The sequence below is a fragment of the Acanthopagrus latus genome, chromosome 17 (genome assembly GCF_904848185.1).
Source record: "Acanthopagrus latus isolate v.2019 chromosome 17, fAcaLat1.1, whole genome shotgun sequence".
Lineage (NCBI taxonomy): Eukaryota > Metazoa > Chordata > Actinopteri > Spariformes > Sparidae > Acanthopagrus > Acanthopagrus latus.
In genome coordinates, this window is record NC_051055.1 from 29,447,888 (window position 1) to 29,466,968 (window position 19,081).

Consider the following 19,081-nt stretch of genomic DNA (forward strand, 5'->3'; position numbering starts at 1 on the left):
GTAATAAAAAACTCTAGTATTTAGTTAGCGGCGATTAAAAAAATGATATTCTTAATGACATCTGTCTGTTCATTTGTAAGCAACAAAACCAGCTATTTTTAGCTAAAACATGGACACAGTGTCAAAACATAAAATTGAAAATTAAATGTGGGGAAAAGTTAGAACGTATCTGTGGTTTGCAGAAACACACAACGCCAACATGGGTTGATAAAACAGCGTAAAACAAATGTATGCTTGGCCGAGGTGGGAGAGTCGGTTATATTGAAAGGAAATGTGACAACGTGCAGCCGAAAGAAATCATGACACGAATAAATCATCTGACTTAAACGTCCAACTTTGGGGAGATGAAAACATCAGATCTGTGTGGAGCCACGAATAAAAACTACATCGTTCGACAGATGTTTGAATCAACATACTTTTATTTGGAGTCATTTGGAGTAACATCGCTGCATGTTTTTTAAACTTTTATTTCAGTATGAATGTAAAAAAGATGCTGATACACAACGCTAAAAACAAAAAAACAAAAAACAGTGATCGATTAATTAATTATGGTCACAACAACCAGCAAAGTAAGCTGACTACATCCTTCTGCCTGTTCGGTTTCTGTCCACAAACTTCACATTTGACACCGAAAGCTGAATGTGGAACGTCTGCGGCCCCCCAACGGCCTGCAGACTTAATGCTAATCGTTCCTGCCGTCTCATTATCTAAGCTGAGTTCTTAAACCGAAACAAAACCAGATGCTCTTTTAAGTTTGGCTGCAGACAAAGAGGCTCGGGCCAAATCTGACAAAAACAGACAGTAAAACGGCTAAACTGTGTCGTATTGTCGGGAGATAAATCAACACCTGCTATTGAAAACACGTGCGGCGCTGTTCCACGCGACGCCTTCGTCTCACAACCGGCTGGTTTACTCTCTCAGAAGAATTTGGCAAACACAACAAAGTAAACGTCATATTTAGTTCCTGTATCTGGGCTTGACGGTTGTGATATCCCGTCAGCGACAGAGGAGCGTGTAACCGTTGAAGGAAACAAACTCAAGACGCGTGAAAGTGGCGAAAAATTGAAGATTAAAAAACACCAGATACACAGTCTTTGAGTTAAAGATGAGATTTAAGGTGATGACACGTCTACATTTTGACTGCTTGTTAAGTTGTTTTTTTCTTTTAAAATAACTCTAATAATTAGATGATCAGCGCAGAGTTCTTATTCCAACGTTAATGTCAAATAGTTAAAAAAAAACAATGTAAGCTTTGTGTGTCCGGATGATGAAGAAGCAGAAGATGATGATGACGATGATGACGATGATGATGATGTAAGCGCATGACTGTGTTAACTAAGGCAACTTCAGCAGGACTGGATACGCCTCTCCTCAAATCCCAAACAATCCAAGTCTCCACGTCCACAGGTCAGTCCCTGTGTCTTGGACGAGACGAGGAAGAGGATGTACGGCGGGATGAAGAAAAGAGGAATCCGTTCACCTCGTCTCCTCCTCATGGAGACGTTTGTTTGTTTGTTTGTTTGTTTGTTTGTTTGTTTGTTTGGGGAGGCGTACGAGGAGGAGAGGATGAGAGTACAAAAACAGGAGGCTCGTTCAACCACCTCTCCAGCTACAGACATGTCTTTCTTTTCAATGGAGCGGGAGGAGGACGAGAAGATCTTTTCATCCTTCGCGTCCTATGAACAAGTTTTCCGAGAGGAGAAGAGGAGGAGGAGCTGTGGGAGGAGTAGAAATATAAACAGATGACAAGACGGGAGAAGGAGGTTTGTGAGATTCCTCCCTCGCATCCTTTTGTTCATCGTTTTAAGCATCTCGTCTCCTTCTCGTTACAGAGTTTGTTAGTTCCACCTCCGAGCGGTACCGTTTTTATTTTTTGTTTGTTTGTTTTTCGGGGAGTTACCCAGCCGGCTGGCGGAAGAGGGCGGAGTCGGCTGGTCGTCACGGTGACAGTGAGGAGCGGGTGGGCGTGGCCTCAGTCGGTGGGTGTGGGGATGACGCAGATGTGCAGGAAGTTGTCCGGGTGGCTGAGGTGTTCGCTGAGCCACTGCAGGGGCGTCTCCAGCAGAGGTTCGATACCGTGGATCACCACCTGGTACCGCTTCGCCTCACCTGGACGGAGAGAGAGGAGAGGGACAATTAGTTTAGTGAGTTTGTGGCATAATTCATTTATTTAACTCACTTTTACAGGAAGGCCGGATCGAGATTCAAACGGGTTTTTGGTCGTATGGACTTTCTCTGCTTCTGATCACACTAAATCCAGAATTTTTAAATGTTTCTCTGTTTTATTTTGAAACTTTAAGGAAAAAAGAAGAAAATGCCAAGACAGTCGACAAAATAAAGCTGGAAAAGGAAAGACTGGAGGGTGATACGGATAAAAAGAGAAAGACATAAAGCAAAGATGGAGGAAAAGAAAGAAAGAAAGAACAGGCGAGGAAATTAAGGCCGGTACACGAATGAATATTACAGATGAAAAGACGAAATGAGTAATTTCACAAACAGCACAGGGAAGAAAAGGAAAAGAGAGAACGAGGAGGGAAAAATAAAGCACAGGTAAAGAAAAAAAAGAGGAAAAATAGGTGGAAGATAAAGGAGGAAAAAAATAGGAAAAGGAGACGGACGGGTTGAAACAAGAGGAAAGAAGATAAAGAGACGAAGATGGTGGGGCGGAGAGAGGAAAAGAGATGGTTACGTGAGGTGAGAGCGACCACATCAGACACGACAGTAATACCGCCGCTGTGGTGGGTGAGAGAGCGAGAGGAGAGAAAGTCTGAATGTGACTGTGTTCAGTTATGAAGCCGAGTCGAGTGACAGTTGATTGTTTTTTTGCAGGACTCGAATTTTAAACTTTCACTCTGACAGTTTGTACTTTCAGACCACGGCGCCGATGGCCTCCTGTGACTTGACCCCGCCCACCGCGTTTTTTTTGTTTTTTTTTTAAAGGGAAGCGACCGCAGCGCGTCCGTTACGAGCAGCGACTTTCTCGACCTTCCGGGGAGTCGCCTGATTTGCATCGTGGAGATCTGTGACGATTCGGGGGGAGACTGAACTTTTTACTTTTTACTTTTAATAACGTGAAATCTGTGTTACAAACGGGATGGAGTCAGACACACGTGAGCCAGGAAGAGACAAATAAAAGCGGCTGAACACGGCAGTTGCATTATGGGAAATGCAGGATGCAGGAAGTCAGGATTTCTGGGCCTCTGCAGCTTTGATTCTTCAACTTTGTGAACTTTGCAGAAGTTCATGAACGTGCTGATGTACTTCACTGATGTTAATTCATGTTTTTGGTGTCTTTGTGGTTTTAGGTGTTGAGCCACCGCCTCAAATCCAGCAGAGCATCTTCGTTGCGTTTCTCCCTCCCTAGTTTCACTATCTAAAAAAAGCCTGTTGTACTGCAGATTGATTGATTGTATTTGATTCATTCACCTTTAAACCTTTGCCAATAAAATGCTGCTCTTCACTGTAATCACCACTCGGCCTTTGAATAAAGACGAAACACTTCAAGATTTTTAAGACTCCAGGATTTAAAGACATCTTGAAATTTATAAACACATTTTAAAATATATTATTTTTTTATAATTTTACTGATGTGTTATTTTAATCTGGTGCACAGATATCGATGAGAATTTAAAAAAAAGAAGTATTTAAATGATCAAACTGACACGAAAACTGAAGTCAAGCTAATTTCAGGATTTAAAAACCAGGTCAGATTCCAGAAGTTTTCACATTTTCTATTATTGATCTTGTGTTTAAATTCCTAATACTACTACTTAAAAGTGTTTCTAATTCAAATTATTCTGGTAAGAACAAACTGACTGACTTGACATTTTGCTCTGGCTTCACTGGAAATCAGTCAAAATTAAAAAAAAACACTCACCTGTTTAAAATATCAATTTAATCCTCTTTTTCAGTTTATTGATGTCTTCAGATAAATATTTCTACAGTTTTTCAGTTGAAGGTGACAAATATTTTTGCTCAGCTGTAAAACAGAAACATTCACTTGTCTATTAATGTGAAAACAGTCCGATTAGTCCGAGAAGTGCATTTATTTTTTTACTGAAAAAAACTGTATTAAATCAGAATAAATTTATAAAAATACATCTGTGTGTCTGAGTGGAATTTCCAGCTTCTGGCTAATTAAATGACTGTCGTATAGAGTGACGTATATTCCGGCCTCTGACTGTGTTTGCGTGAGAAAGACAACCGATGGGAATTTTTCCTGTCAATCACTGTTGGCTTCACACACACATTTAGACACACAGACACGCCGACACACACACGCACTGGGCCGCCCGCATTCACCCCACCGATACGTGACATTTTAGCTCCACGTAATATCAGGAGGACGGTTGAGACTGAGCGTTAACTGACGGCCTGTGAAGCGGCTCCACCCTACACCTGCTCACCGAGTGGCAAACAGCAGCGTGCAAGAAACTAATGCCAGGAAACGACGAGCTCAGCGAAAGGTCGCCTGTAGAAATAATTCAGATGTGCACATTTAGGCCAGAGGTGGGTGTAGCAGGAGGGCTGCCTCTGCTGCTGGAGGCAACGCTGCAGTATCACCAGTAACACCAAAATATGATTATATGCATGTAATTTTTATATCATTATTTATTTTACATTCGATTTTTGGCAGCTATAGGCCAAGAAACATGGTAGAAGTTGTCACCTCATGGCCGCTAGACTCCAAATCAAGACAGGATGTTTTAATATTTAGCAGATAAATTGATGCCTTACTGTTCTTAAGAAGAGGAAGATGGTAGATGAGGCTGAAAGGTGAAGCACGGAGAGGTCGTTGCAGGAGGATTAAAAAGGAAACCGTTCTACTGGGGAACCTAACTGAAGCTGGGCGCATGCAGGAAGTCGTGAATAAAGGCTGGAGGTGACGAGTGCACTGATTTCTGATGCTGAATCACAAAATAAAACTGTGTGATTTGTTTTTTTAAACTGGTTATAGGATGAGTCAGGCCATGCAGGTGAAGGGAGGAGACATCTAGTTATGAAAAAAATGATTCAGAACACAACTAACGTGTGAAAATCTACCAGTGACAGCTTAAATTTCTTATAGGAGGCAACCTGAAGACTAAAAGTAGAACAAAATTCTGTCATTTTTAACTGTTTAAAAACTGTTTAAACTTGTAATCCTCGAGGTTTTTTAGTCCTGGTTGATTTGGCGACACCTGTAGTTTCTGGTGGTAACAGCAAATATTGATTAACCCAACAGGTAGTCAAACAAACAAATGTCATTTTAAAAAGGAAGTCTGGAAATAACCGGCCGTTTTCCATCATTCTGTGAACAACGGTGTGTCCACAATCCGCTGCACATAGCGTGAGTCAATGAACAAGAGAGCACAGTGACGGGACTTCGTCTCGCTTGATTAATCAAACTGATCCACTCATAAATAAATACAGAAAAATGGCCTCTGTCTTGTTTTGTAGATGCATTTTTGATTAACATCACGTTTCAGCTGAGGCTCCTTGAAAACCACATAATGTTTCCTGGAGTTACGTCACAAATGAAGTCAACTTGTCACTTGTTTCGCCTGTTAAATGCTTTTTTTTACTGTGACACTGAAGCAGAAGGAAGTGGTCGGTTTGCATGAGCAGTACCTTAATATGACTTTTTGATGTTTAGAAGAGAGAAGAGTTAAAGAGTTAAGAAGTTTGAGGAGTGCGAGTGGAGCGTTTTGTTTTGCATTGTTGGCTTACTGCAGTAAAAAACCACCGAGCCACAAGCCTGAAAAGAAAAGAAAAAAAAACCAACCCAACAACAACAAAAAAAAAAATTCAAGATACTAGTGAGATTTCCTCTTGATTTAACAGAGTCGGGTTACTTTCATGTGTTTTTCCGCCTCGCGTGAATATCCAAGATAAGACCGTTTAGAGTTCGAGACTAGACAACGTGAATTCTGAACAAACTGCGGCGCGACTGAGAGTTAAACTGAAGCGCTGCTGGGAGATAAGAAGCAGCCGAGGAAGCATGAAATGTAAGAAGAAGAGTAGGAACATTAAATATACTGTGGCAGAAACAATTAAAGAGGACAGTGTTAGAGTGAATTAATCCATGACAATATCAGGGGAATTATAAATATATAACAATTAAAATTAAATAAAGATTTTGGCTTTAGTTTAACATGTAGCAAAATAGTAGATTATCAACCACTGATGATATTCTGTCATAATTAATTTCACCATTTCTGTTTTTTGGTAATTTTTTGGTTGTGAATTTGAACGTGAAGAAAACAATAAAGATGTCAGCAAAACAAAGCCGAGGCTGCAGAATTCAAAGTAAGGTAAATTTTAAAAAAAATACCACAAAAATAAATTACTTGTAACTTGGAAAGAATATAAAAGGCTGGAATTATTTTTTGCCAGTCACGTCTCGTTGTTTCCATTATTTCATGTTTCATTTTTATAACTACAGATATTATTAGTAACTCAGTGCAGGCCCGGTTTAAAAAGGAGTTTTTACAGTTTACATTTGTTTTCTTATTGGATTTTGCTCATATTTTTATTGTCAGAAGAGAACCGTGAGGCTGCTATTAAAAGTGTAACACTTAATGAAATCACGTTGGAAATGTGAGCGAAATTGTGAGAAAATGCTCATTTTTTGCCCGAAAGTAAAAGGTGTGATCCAAACTGTATGAGAGCAAAAGTGAGAACACACTTTCTCTGGTTCTCACACACACACACACACACACACACACACACACCAATCATTTCTGGGTGGTGTTTCATACCCATCTGTAACCTTTAGCCCCGACCTGCCTGGTAAAAAGCCGAGACGTGGGCGTAGGAGGTGTCTTCTTCCAGTCATTGTGAGAAAATGGGGGGAAATTCACAATAATGGGCCACACACACACCCCCATCACTCACACACACACACACACACACACACACACACACACACACACACACACCACTCAAATACATTTTACGGTAGATCATCCCATTAGCCACCTGCACCACCAACAGTAAATCATGCGAACTCATGTACAGACTTACTTTCGCCCACAGACACAATCACACACGCTGAGAATCTGGAGAAAAATGCGGGGAAGACAGAAAAATGTGTATCTGATAAGGTCAGTCTGGGTTGTGCTTGGTTTACCGTATTATTAGTCATCGTTATAAGCGTGACTTCCTGAAATAAACACTTAGTTTTACGGCTGTGACTGATCGGAACAACTGAAATTTGTTAACAACTGCAAATTTGACACCGCAGAAAAACAAGCTTCCTCTGTTTTTGTTTTGTTTTTTTTCCCTTCTCACCGATGGTACTTTTTTAACAATTTCCAGTCGCGTTAAAGAGTGAACTTCTAAACTTTCATGTCTCTCACAGCGCACCTTACATCAAACCATGTTCAGAGACACTATTCTGCACTCTACAGCGCCTCCCGGAGTTCAGAGTTCAATCAGCACTTTAAACTCCAGAAACTAAACAGCATAAATTGTGTTTTTGTGCTTTTCTTTTCGACTTTTTTCAACCAATTTTACAAATCATGTTCAGTTTACTCACAGTAATGAGTGGGACAGAAAACACTCCGTTAACGCTCGGCCTGTCGGATGATGTCATGAGGGTTATTTCCACCTGGGCTTTAAATGTTTGACGTGGTGGGAATTAACATGAAGCACGGTTACAAATCGAGGGTGTCGAGTTTTTAAGATATGGACATTTACTGGGCATATACATAGATAAATGTTTGTATAGAGGACAAGAAAATACAGCAGGTGTTAAATCTGTTCTTAAATTGTTAATTTTTCCTCTTAAAAAGGTGTAAAAAAAAGAATATAACATATTCATCACATAACAATTATAACTAGTCACATTTAATAATAACACAACACATTTTGACTGATAGTGATGACTTAAATGGTTTCAAGGATAAAAATTACTAAAATTAATTGTTATTAATTAAAATAATTACTAAAATGTGATATATATATACATATACACATATATAATGTATTCATCACATAACATTTATAACAAGTCTAGCACATTTAATAATAACAACACATTTTGACAGAGTGATGACTTAAATGTTTTGAAGGACAAAAATTACTAAAATGTGATTAAACCTAATCACATTGTCATTTAAAGACTATGACTCAATCTAATATAGTTTATATGATACAGTATATGTGTATATATGTATATAAATACATATACATGTATAAATATACATATATACATGTATATGTATGTATACATATATACTTATATAAAAAAATACATATATAATATATATAATTTTTTGAAAATTTTATTTTTTGACATCAATCTCTCTCTATAAATATATACACATACATACACATATCTATAGTGTGTGTGTGTGTGTGTGTATATATATTTTTTTTTCATTTTGTCTATGTTAGATTCAGTCATAATCTTTAAATTACAATGGTGACTGGGTTTTACTCAGTCAAAATGTGTTGTATTATTAATAAATGTGTTAGACTTGTAATAAATGTTTTGTGATGAATGCTTTTTATGCTTCTTGACACTTTTATAGGAGAACAGATTTAACAATTTAAGAACAGAATTAACAACCGTTTTATTTTCTTGTTCTCTATCCAAACATTTTTTGTAATATTCAAGCAATATTTTGAACAAATATTATGTTTGTTGTTTGTTTAAATATCATATTATTTGGTTGACAGTTATGGAACTCTTGAATAAATGAGCTGCTGTTAGTTGAACACTAACTAACTCTCAAGAAAAAAAAAAGAAAAAACGATGACAGAATGATAAAAACAAGTGTGATTACAGGTTGAGACAGCCTGAAGGCGCAGGTACAACAACCATCAGCAGATCTGTCATGTTAGAGAAGACAATAGCGAAGGATGATAAATGGGAAAGAGAAACATTTACAGAGGTGTTTTCCCAGTTTGACTAATGTGCAGCTCTGTGATTCATTAAAGCGTCACAGTGTTGACCATTGAGAGGAGGGAAAAAAAAAAAAAATAGCGTGTGAGGGCCGGCAAACACGCAAAGCACGATCTATATCACGGAGAGTTCAGCTTCGGGCAAATATTTCTATAAAAGGTTTACAAGGAGTGTATAAAAGTGTTAAATCGTTGTTGTTTTGACCCCGTTAATTCAGTTCAACCGTGATCTTCTCGCACTGTGAAACTATCTTCTGTCACGATCCAAATTTAATGGCTCTGATTTCACTTTTCATGAAGTTCATTGTCAAGTCGTCTCCACTCGTCGTCACATTCGTCAGTAACAGTTCGACACAGATGCATCACTCGGCTCCTTACATGTGACAAAAACCTGACTCATGAGATAAATTACAGGGCAGAAAGGTTGAACAACGGATGCTCAGGGTTTCTTTCTTAAACCACATCAAACTGTTTAATTTTCCTAATCGACCTGCACGTTCAAAAAAACCTTCCGCAACCAAGTTTAACAACTCTGACTTTCAACCACAGCAAAACTCAACAATATTTCCTTCCACTGGGGTTAGTTTGAGTTTTAACTGTGCATACAAAACGTAGTTTATGACAAAGTTAAATATCTCGTAAAAGTTTTCAGCGAGAACAAATTCCACCAGAACCAGCTGACGAGTCCAGACGGGGGGAAAAGTGGAGAGGCCCTTTTTCTTTTTTGCCCAACCACAATCAAATTATCAATAACGTGCTTGTATTGTAAAATAGCAGCCACTGTTTAAATAAAAATGGTTTAATTTGTCCACACACACACACAAACACACACACTCGCGCACACACACACACACACACACACACACACACACACACACACACCCTGTGGTTGAGCCGTACACAACCGCCGGCCAAGAGGACATGTTCTGTCAGCCAAGCGAAGCCAACCACTATTTAGGAATACCACAACTCCGCGCTTTCCTCACAGCAAAACACACAGTCTGACTGCATGACTGGCAGCCGGCCGGTCAGACTGACTGACTGACTGACTGACTGACTGACGGACAGAAATAACAACTGGCTATCGACTAATGGGAAGTCCAACAGGCACGCGGCACTGCAAGAGAGAGAGAAAACTGCTGAGTGCAAGTATAGACTATTTTCATTACTAATTAATCTGATTATTTACTAGTTGTATAAATCAGTCAGTCAACTAAAGAATTACACACTGAAGGAGACATCTAAAAATCTATTGAGATATTTAATCAAAACAAAGTAAATTTGAGAAGCTGATACCTGCAAATATTTAGATTTTTTTTCACAGATTCGTGATATATACTGGATCAAAACTGGGAAGTTTCTATTATCGGATATTTAGTGATATAGATGAAAATCTAACCGATAGGTAGAGCTGATACTAATCTACAACCCGCATACGGCTGTTGGTGCAATCGACCAGTAAACACGAAGAAGAAGAAGAAGAAGAAGAAGAAGAAGAAGAAGAAGAAGAAGAAGAAGAAGAAGAAGAAGAAGAAGAAGAAGAAGAAGAAGAAGAAGAAGAAGAAGAAGAAGAAGCTTAAATTTGCAATACAGGTTCCACAACAAATCTTATTAAACCTGTGAACTATTAAATCATCCATCTTTACTCGCTTCATTTAAACCTTTCTGACCCTCAAGTGTGCAGAAACTAAAAGTTACAAACTCTTTAAAACTCAAAAATGTTAAATTATTGGTGATCTTATCGCTATCAGCCATCAGCCAGAAGCTGGTAATTATCGGTTACCGGTGTCGGCTGAAAAACATCCAGATTGTGCGCGCTGTCGGTTGATGAATGTAAAATAAAACAGTCAGCAGTCAAGTAAGTGCTTCCACTGTGCGTGATGCAAGCGGAGCTGCTCTGGATTCAAAAAGTGTATTTTCGGTTTGCTGCTCACATTTTGCAGGCAGCGTCACTCTGCACGCCTCCACCACACCAGTGTTACTACTGACTCAACGCTGCATTCGAGCTTTTGTATGAAAGGGAAGAAAACCTTTTTTTTTTTTTCCAAATCTTGTAATAACTCGCCCACTGATGTCCACAGTGAAGGTCCCTTATTCATAGATATCAGGCAAAATAATACTCAACACAGCAAAAACAGTATCTCTCCATGAGAGCTGAGACTGATAAGATACAGAACAAGATGTTGTTTATTTTATAATTTATGTATGTATGAGGTAAACTTAAAGATCTAGAGAGAACTAGAACTAGAGAGCAGATCATTTATAAAATTCCTCATGATTTGTGTGATGCCAAACAATTTAAAACAGTTTTCTAACACATTATCATACTTATAATAACGTTACATAGATAACATGCACTTGATACAATAATTAACTTTTAATTTCCCTCATATATTCTATTTATTCATGTTATTCTACTACTGTTACTTCTGTTAACTCCAGTGCGTGTTCATGTCCTGGAACTGTTGCTGGGTAACGTTTGAAATGTTTTGACGCCTGCGACAAAAGAAGGCAAAGTTCTCAACTGTTGTCAACACATGCAGCCACACGAGGACTTGAAAGAGAAAATCTGAACATTAATATAGGTTAAAATCTGCAATTTCTTTATTGAAACTTCATATTTTTGTCTCAAATAATTCCATGTTAGATTTTGATACTCAGACACATTTCAGTCGGTATCAAAAAGTTTGATATCTCGCCCTTCCTCACATTTTTTAAATAGCTTTTCCTTCGTTATGTGTTTGGTTTACCAAGTGTAATGTCCTCTGAGACAAACATTAGTAAGTGATTGTAATCTGAGGCTATAATTAGACGGATGACTTTGTTGATATCCTGTGAAATGTGTTCCCAATGTTCCCGCTCATTTCAAGCTGCACAAAGAAAGTAAGAATCTCTCCCTGATCGTCTCTCGGAACACAAAACCAAAACGCTCGCAGGCGTCGCGGGCTTTTTACAGTAAACTTGTTCCGATTGAATTAGAAAGCAAGAGATTTCTGCCGACCACATTTTAATCAACAATAGACTCGAGGCTTCGAGCAGGCTTTCTGAATTCTGAATTCCCCTGTCTGGCGCACATCTCGCACGCCTGCGCATATGAACCATAACCCACGATCTGCTGTATCAAAACAGCCACCGAAACCTACATTTCCCCCTCCAACCTCTGAAGTGAGCCGACCCGCCAACTTGTATTGGCTCCCGATGCAGCCGGCATGATGAAGCCTGAAAATAGTGAGTGGGCTGTACCACAGATGTGACTTTGGGGTGGAGGGGGGGAGTTAGATGCTCAAAGGCATGTGGATTTGTCACTCAAAGAGGAGGGATGGGTAGGGGTGGGGTTGTTGGCGTGTGTGTCGTACTTGTGTTGGGGTGGTGGTAAGATGGGGTGGGGGGTTTCCTCAGATTATTCACAAGCAATGCTCAACGCAGGGGTTTTTCATGATCGGGTTCACCTTCGATGTATCCTTACGAGAATCATCTGTCAACATACGTGTGTCATGTGTGGGCACATTCAGCACTTGTGCAGTGATTTTTGCAACAAACCAAAGCCGAATCCATGCCAAAAAAACTTGCACAATAACACACCTGGGTCAATAAAAAAAAAAAAAAAACTGAAGACAGACGTCAGAGTTTGACCACTGGTTACCGTAACATGTTTTTGATTTCTTTCCCGCAGCAGGGTGGGAGGGAGGGAGGGGGACGGACAGCAGCCGCACAGCAACACAGACTTTTTGGTCATAGCTTGAGAAAAATTTGGGAATCCCCTTCTTCTTCTTCTTCTTCCCCTTCTTCTTCTTCTTCTTCTGATTCTTTTGTCTTCTTAATTCAAGCCACCCCCATTTGTTTTCTGCGCATGGTTTCTGGGTCCCACAGGGGTCAACACCAATCCTCTCTCAGACATAACAGAGGGGAGGATTGTATGAAAAACCCTGTTATTTGAAGTTTAAAAGATCACAGGCTGACGTGGAGCACCCCAGATTTTCTTTTTGTTATATGTTAGGGTCCCGGCAGAACAAAAAAAAAAAAAAAGAAGAAGTCCTCTGAACTCTTGAACAATACTACCAAGCAAACCCCCCCACCCCCCAAAGCACCGCCGCCCCGCCCAGTCCCTGAACACACGTCCCGGTCTCTCTAATCCAAACACACCGCCATAATCTCCAGCTATCACTCGACTCATCTACCAGCCGAGGAAGAGGTGGAAACCAAACAAACGACAGGAGACAAAAGGGCCACTTTCACCTTGATCCGCCAGGCAGGCTGGCAGACTCCTCTGGGAGGGAGGAGAGCAGAGAAAAGCAGAGATTTAGCGTCAAAGACATGAAAGACGTCTAACGGCAGACAGGGAAGATGTTGAAGACTACACCTGAGAGAGCGATAGAGGATCAAAGAGGAGAAGAAGGGTCTCAGATCAGGGAAACTACAGGGAGGGAAAAGAACAGGAAATAAAGAAGAGACTGCTGAGTGGAGAGAAAGAGATATATCCTCTGTCACGCAAATTCTACAGCGTAAATTAGATTAATTCAAACTGGGTTGGAGTGGATTAGTGTCAGAAGAAAGAACACCCAATGAGAAGGAAAAATACTTCCTAGTCCTTTGGCAGCTGTTATTGTTTTAGAGATGTCAGCTGTCTGTAATTCATGCCGTCGAAAGCCAAAAAACAGAGCGATTTACTTGGCAGGTTCCAAATGTAACAAATAAAGACTGATGAACCGTGACAGAGGCTTCTACACAGGATGGATTCAGATACTTCCTACCGAAGGAAAGTTTATTTTACTTTGAGCTTCACTTTGACAACACTTCCTCTCTTTGGTTTGGCTTTGTCGATCTGCAAATATGCACGACATTTAAGAGCGCTGCGTTCCTTTGCCTTCCGCTCTGAAGGCTGTTTCAGGTGTTTTAATTTGAAGGGACAAGAAAAACAACGAGCATCGACTAAAAGTGAGAATCCTGCAACCTGGATGTTTTTGCACATTACTAAGAAACGTGCAGGGAACCTCAGAGCTCAGCAAGTATTTTACTCATATCAGTAAAATATGACAACTAATTTAGTCCCAACTGGTTTGTATTTTCAAAATGCAGGCTAGTTATAACCATAATTTCAGTTGCTTTTAAAACTTCTATGTGTCAACATTCAATGAGGACCTGTTTACAAACACAACTACAAAAAAGTCGGGATGCCGTCATGTGAAATTAATTACGCACATCATTTACAAAGTGTTGAACCTCGCCACATCCTTGCTTGTGAACGACTGAGGCCTTTGTTGATTCCCCTCATGATACCGCCGCCTGTTAATGGTTCTGTTTACCTGTGTACTGATCCAAACTGGTGTTTCTAGAGCATCCCACAACTTTAACAGTCATTTTCTGCCCCAGTCCCACCTCGACGTTGGCATCAAATGCAGAAAAACTGCCCAAAAAAAGGCAAAATGTCACTATGTAGTGCGGAAATAAAACCTCTGACACCAGAATTTAGACTTTTTAAAAACTTCAAGGGCCTTTTTTTTTTTTACAGAAGAACCAACAGATGATATGACGATGAGTGAAAGGACAGTGATGGTGACAGACTGAGAGTGAACGTGGGACAGAAGGGAGGGCAGACAGACGGAGGAGGGAGGAGGGAGGAAGGAGGAGGGAGGAGGGAGGAGGGAGGAGGGAGGAAGGAGGAGGGACGGGGGTGTTAATGGTTCTGTCTCCTCCGTGCAGGTGAGTCTCCTGCGGGTCGTCTGTCCCAACACACTATTGTCTCCTTATCTACTTCCTCTCTCCTCCTCTGCAGACACTGTCTGTTTAGACTGCCGCTCACCCTTTCTCTCCCTCCTCTCATCCATCTCTTCTTTCATTATCACCACACCTCCACCTGCAGCTGCAGCTCAACTGTATGCCACGAGTGCAAAGGGCGACTCTGCCAAACCTGCCGTCCGTCCGTCTGTACTGAAGGGCTGCAACTAACAATTACATTCAGCATCCATTAATCTGACACTTTAATCATTAGTCTGTTAATAGTTTAGTCTTTACAATGTTTGAAATAGTCTTCCAGTAGCTTCTTTTGTCCAACCAACAGCCCAAACTCCAAAAATTTACTGTTTTATTTAACAGAAAAGAGGCAAAATCTCACATTTAGAAAGATGGAACAAGCAAAAGTTTGACATTTTTGCTCTCAAAATCACTGAAACAATGAATCGATTACTGAAATAGTTGTCAAGTACGGTTCTTTTGATTGACTAATCGTTACAGCTAATTCTGCAGGGTTTGTTGGCGTGTATGTGTGACATTCTCTTCCGTGATTTAGATGTTTTTTTCTCAATATTTTAATCCAAAGAAATTAGACGTTTTCATCTCATCCAGTTTTGTTAGTTCTGCTGCAGCACAACAGTCAATTTAAGCACATTGGTGTTGGAAACAAAAGTGTTAAGTTTGCGTTGATTAGTAAGATTCTGACAGATGTAATACTTGATTTTATTTTGGACGTTGTTAGCAGACTGGTGCTGCACAGATCGGGTCATTGTGCCGTCACTGGTTTTATAGTGTTTAAAAGAAGAGTACAGTGTGTACAAACAAATAAAATAAATTAACTAAAATCAGAATATTAAAAACCTGACTGATGACTTTGTTTATCCCTAAACTACAGTTAAACATTGTGCATGCACTGCTTGTTGTTTGAACTGGAGGGAGAAGCGGTTGTGATTGTCACTTCAGATTCATCCGATCTTTAAAAACGACCTCCACAATCACTCGTTAAAGAAACGAAACCACCTCCGTCTACCTGTTTAGTCTCCAGCTCTGGTTTGCTCTCGTTCTCTTCTCCTCGTCATGTCTCCTCCTCGCTCACTATCTGCCCGTTATCTCCTTTCTCTCCTCCCACATCTTTGTTCACTTGCTCTGGCAACTGCACCTATTTTCCATCGCGTTATCTGAGAGTGGATCTCTGACATGCCTCGCGTGGCTGTGTAAATAAAATAAAGGAGTTGCTTCTTTTCTTCTCTCACTCCTGGAAGATGACAGGGACTTTACTGCATTTGATAAGGAAATCAAAAATAAAACACGGCTGCTACGATGCTGTTCTTCTCCCTGCTAGCTGCTGATAATGTCTGGCATAATTTAGACGTTTTGTGTGGGAGAGATATTTTGGTCGCATTATCCTTCATGACATTGATATTATCATTGTTATGTATTGTTTAGTGTTGTTGTTATTTGTGTGGTCACAGCAGGACATGCAACAACACTGTGCTGATGATATGTAAGATGCAATAAGTGAAACCCTCCACGTCAAGTGAGCGTGCTGACATACCGTCGTTTGGTAAAGCAGCGGGGTACATCTCCTTCATCAGGTCGCCGAGTGTGTGCAAGTTGCCTTCAGGTGAAACGGGGCGAAACAGCCTCTGGATGAACGGCCTGTCGCTCATCGTCTGAAAAGAATTAAAAAGCACAGCGACATAAATATATTGAACAGTGAGGGGAGACGTCAGCCAACCAAAAGTCAACCAAAGTCTCAAAACTCAACTTGAAACGCCACAGATGAGTCTTTATCAGACTTTTGCATCTTTTTCACTGCAACTGACATTTATCCTTCCTTTGACATAGACGCTGGGTACCATGGCAACGATGTAAACGTCAAACAAAAGAGACGCCGCATTCAAACAAGGTTCTAGTTCAAACGTGGCGTTCACTTTTCTCAGCATGCCCTAAATGTTGCCGATGGAGCAGATTTGTATTTGTAGTTTAGAATTGTCACATCGTCACATGTCAAGATGACAGATTGTCATTCAAAATGAATCATATTAGCAGTTTTTCCAAATCTGGTGTTCGTCAGTGTTTCCAAAATGCATAAAACCTTTACAGAAAGATTGTTTTAAAGTGTGTCCAAGGTTTGGTCAAGTTAAAGCAACTAAAACTACTCGGTGGAGGTGACAGAAAGATTGTGTTCATAGTTACAGGACGTGTATGTGGTCAATCAGATGATTTGTTTTAACAATCATCCACTCAAACAACCTCCCTGAGAAGTTTGCAGTGCTTTGATTTTACAGTTCATCTGTCTGAGCTTCTAATGCTGTTGATTTCTGGATACAATATCAACCCAACAATCTCCAATGTTCCAGAAGTCGTGGCAGACATTTTTCCTCTGATAACTTTAGACATTTAGAGGCAAAATTCTTCACACCCCGACCGGTTGATTCATCGTTACTCATATATGTCATACAGCGGAACTTTGTTCACACGCAAAGAACTTTACTTGAAACTCTTGTTAAGATCCCAGGGTTTCTGAAAACATGGAATACTTTAGGTTGAATCACATTGATGCGTAAAGCAAGTTATGCTAAATGGCCCCTTTTTTTATGGCGTATCCATAAAAAAACTAAAATGCGGTTCAGGACATACACGTTTTACTCATCAGACAAGTGACATCAATTAAGTAAATTCCTGTAAAAAGCAGATGGAATATCCTGTAAGTGGGATGGTTGCATGTGAGGTAACAACAGGGGAAATTTCAAGGTGATGAACTGAGTTCAAAAGTTTACAATTGTGGGAAGAATCTGCACCAACATGCACGCAAACGCTGTGAAACAACAGTTTGCTGTGCTGAGCTGGGAATGTGGTCCTTTGATGAGCCCGACTGTTCAGAATGTAATATTTAGCAATCGGCAACAATTCGACAGATGTTACACATGACGCTGACATGCTCTACTGATCAGAATCGGCCTGGAAATCATTAGCTGCTGCGAGTCAGCTTTTAAGCAGACCGAGAACACCTCTGGCAGTCAGACGGACTGAAGGCTGGAGTCAAACATAATATTAGATATGACACTCTCCATTGTTCCCTGGGAGAAGCAAAATCATGTGCTGTCTTTTCATCATTCAACAGAAAACCTCTCTTGAAGTCGTGAAGATGGTAATGTTCAAGCACAGTTCAAGTATTGTGGACTGAACTGGATTTTTTAAAAAAATGAGTGATTTCATTGCAAAAACGTTTTGTAATAAAAGACACATTGGCAAAATAAAATTCAGCGACCTCTCTTTAGTCTTTAACGCCGATATTACAGCCGTTATTGGCTGATCACAGATGTACTGGTGAGGGTGAATATGTTGTCTGAAATGAGCCGATATGAAAAGTTTTTATTACAGAACATAATGCAGAAAAAAATTCTTGTTTTCTGTCCGATAACCACGTCGGCCAATTTATCATTCAAGTGACGGTGGCGAGTGGAACAAGCCACTGCTAACATGAGTTGTTCAAAAACTTGTGTTACACAAACGATGTTCTCAGTGCTGGTGTTCATGTGTAGAGACCCTGGTGATGCTACCAGCAAAGTTTCATGTTTTGTCGAGACTTCTTACTGTTTTAAAAATTGAGATTTTGATGCTATCGTAAAAAAGTGCCCGTAGCACTCCCACTGAAAATGAGTTTGACCCGAAAACTTAAATACGTCAATCTTAAAAGCGTCTCTTTTGTTGTTATTATGATTTTACACGAAGGTTTGACTCATACATTCACAAAAAAAAAAACCTAGGTTGCATTTTGGCGCGAGTTTCGCTTTAACAGAATCTTTTGATATTGGCCTCCAAAGTTGCGTATCGGTCAGGCGCAGAAACAGATCATCTTCCATCTGACGTCCTGAACTGTACGTGATTCATCTACAATCAGAGACATATTGTCACATTGATGTCACCCTCACCTGCGACCTCCTAAGGTGTTAGTCACTGAAGTAATTTAAGCTTATATCCTACTGCTGACCTCAATGCAAATCACTCTGGGTGAGAGCAGCCCGCAACAAATGCCAAAAATGTAAACTGACTAAGTCTAAGGATTGGACAGCCAAACAAAGTGACGTACGCACCAAAACATCCTCATGACTGTTTCGGCTGTGATCCGCAGCTTTGCAGCCACAACATTCCATGAGTGAGAGGTGCGGGAAACATGGTGGGAAATTACCGCCAGACAGCAGATGAAAAATCAAGCAAACTGAGCCTCGAGCTGGAGCGCAGAGGACTGATACTGCACAGACTGATGATGTTCCACTGTATCATGTTCAAAAGCTTGTTTTGTGATGAAAGAAACAAAAGAGACGGCATATGTGAACACATTATGAGTTCGCTTTTCTCGGGATGGGCTATATGTTGCCGACGGAGCAGATTTGTATTCGTAGTTTTGAACTGTCACATCGTCCCACGTCAAGATGACAGATTGTCTTTCAAAATG

At 40.2% G+C, this 19,081-nt stretch overlaps 1 protein-coding gene across 3 annotated transcripts in view; it reads right to left on the reverse strand.

Annotated features, from left to right (window-relative positions):
• Positions 1-397: 397 nt before the first annotated feature.
• The window catches only part of atg5 (ATG5 autophagy related 5 homolog (S. cerevisiae)), a 32,677-nt gene continuing 13,993 nt past the window's right edge, over positions 398-19,081 (reverse strand). For 2 of the 3 annotated variants that reach the window (XM_037074459.1, XM_037074460.1), the window contains 2 exons: positions 16,175-16,292; positions 398-2,109 (listed from right to left, as the gene is read on the reverse strand). In XM_037074459.1, the coding sequence (XP_036930354.1) occupies positions 1,973-2,109; positions 16,175-16,292 (255 nt within the window). In that variant the 3' untranslated portion in view covers positions 398-1,972. Of the gene's footprint in view, positions 2,110-15,654; positions 15,830-16,174; positions 16,293-19,081 lie in introns of those variants that run through there. The other variant, XM_037074461.1, reaches the window with a different exon arrangement.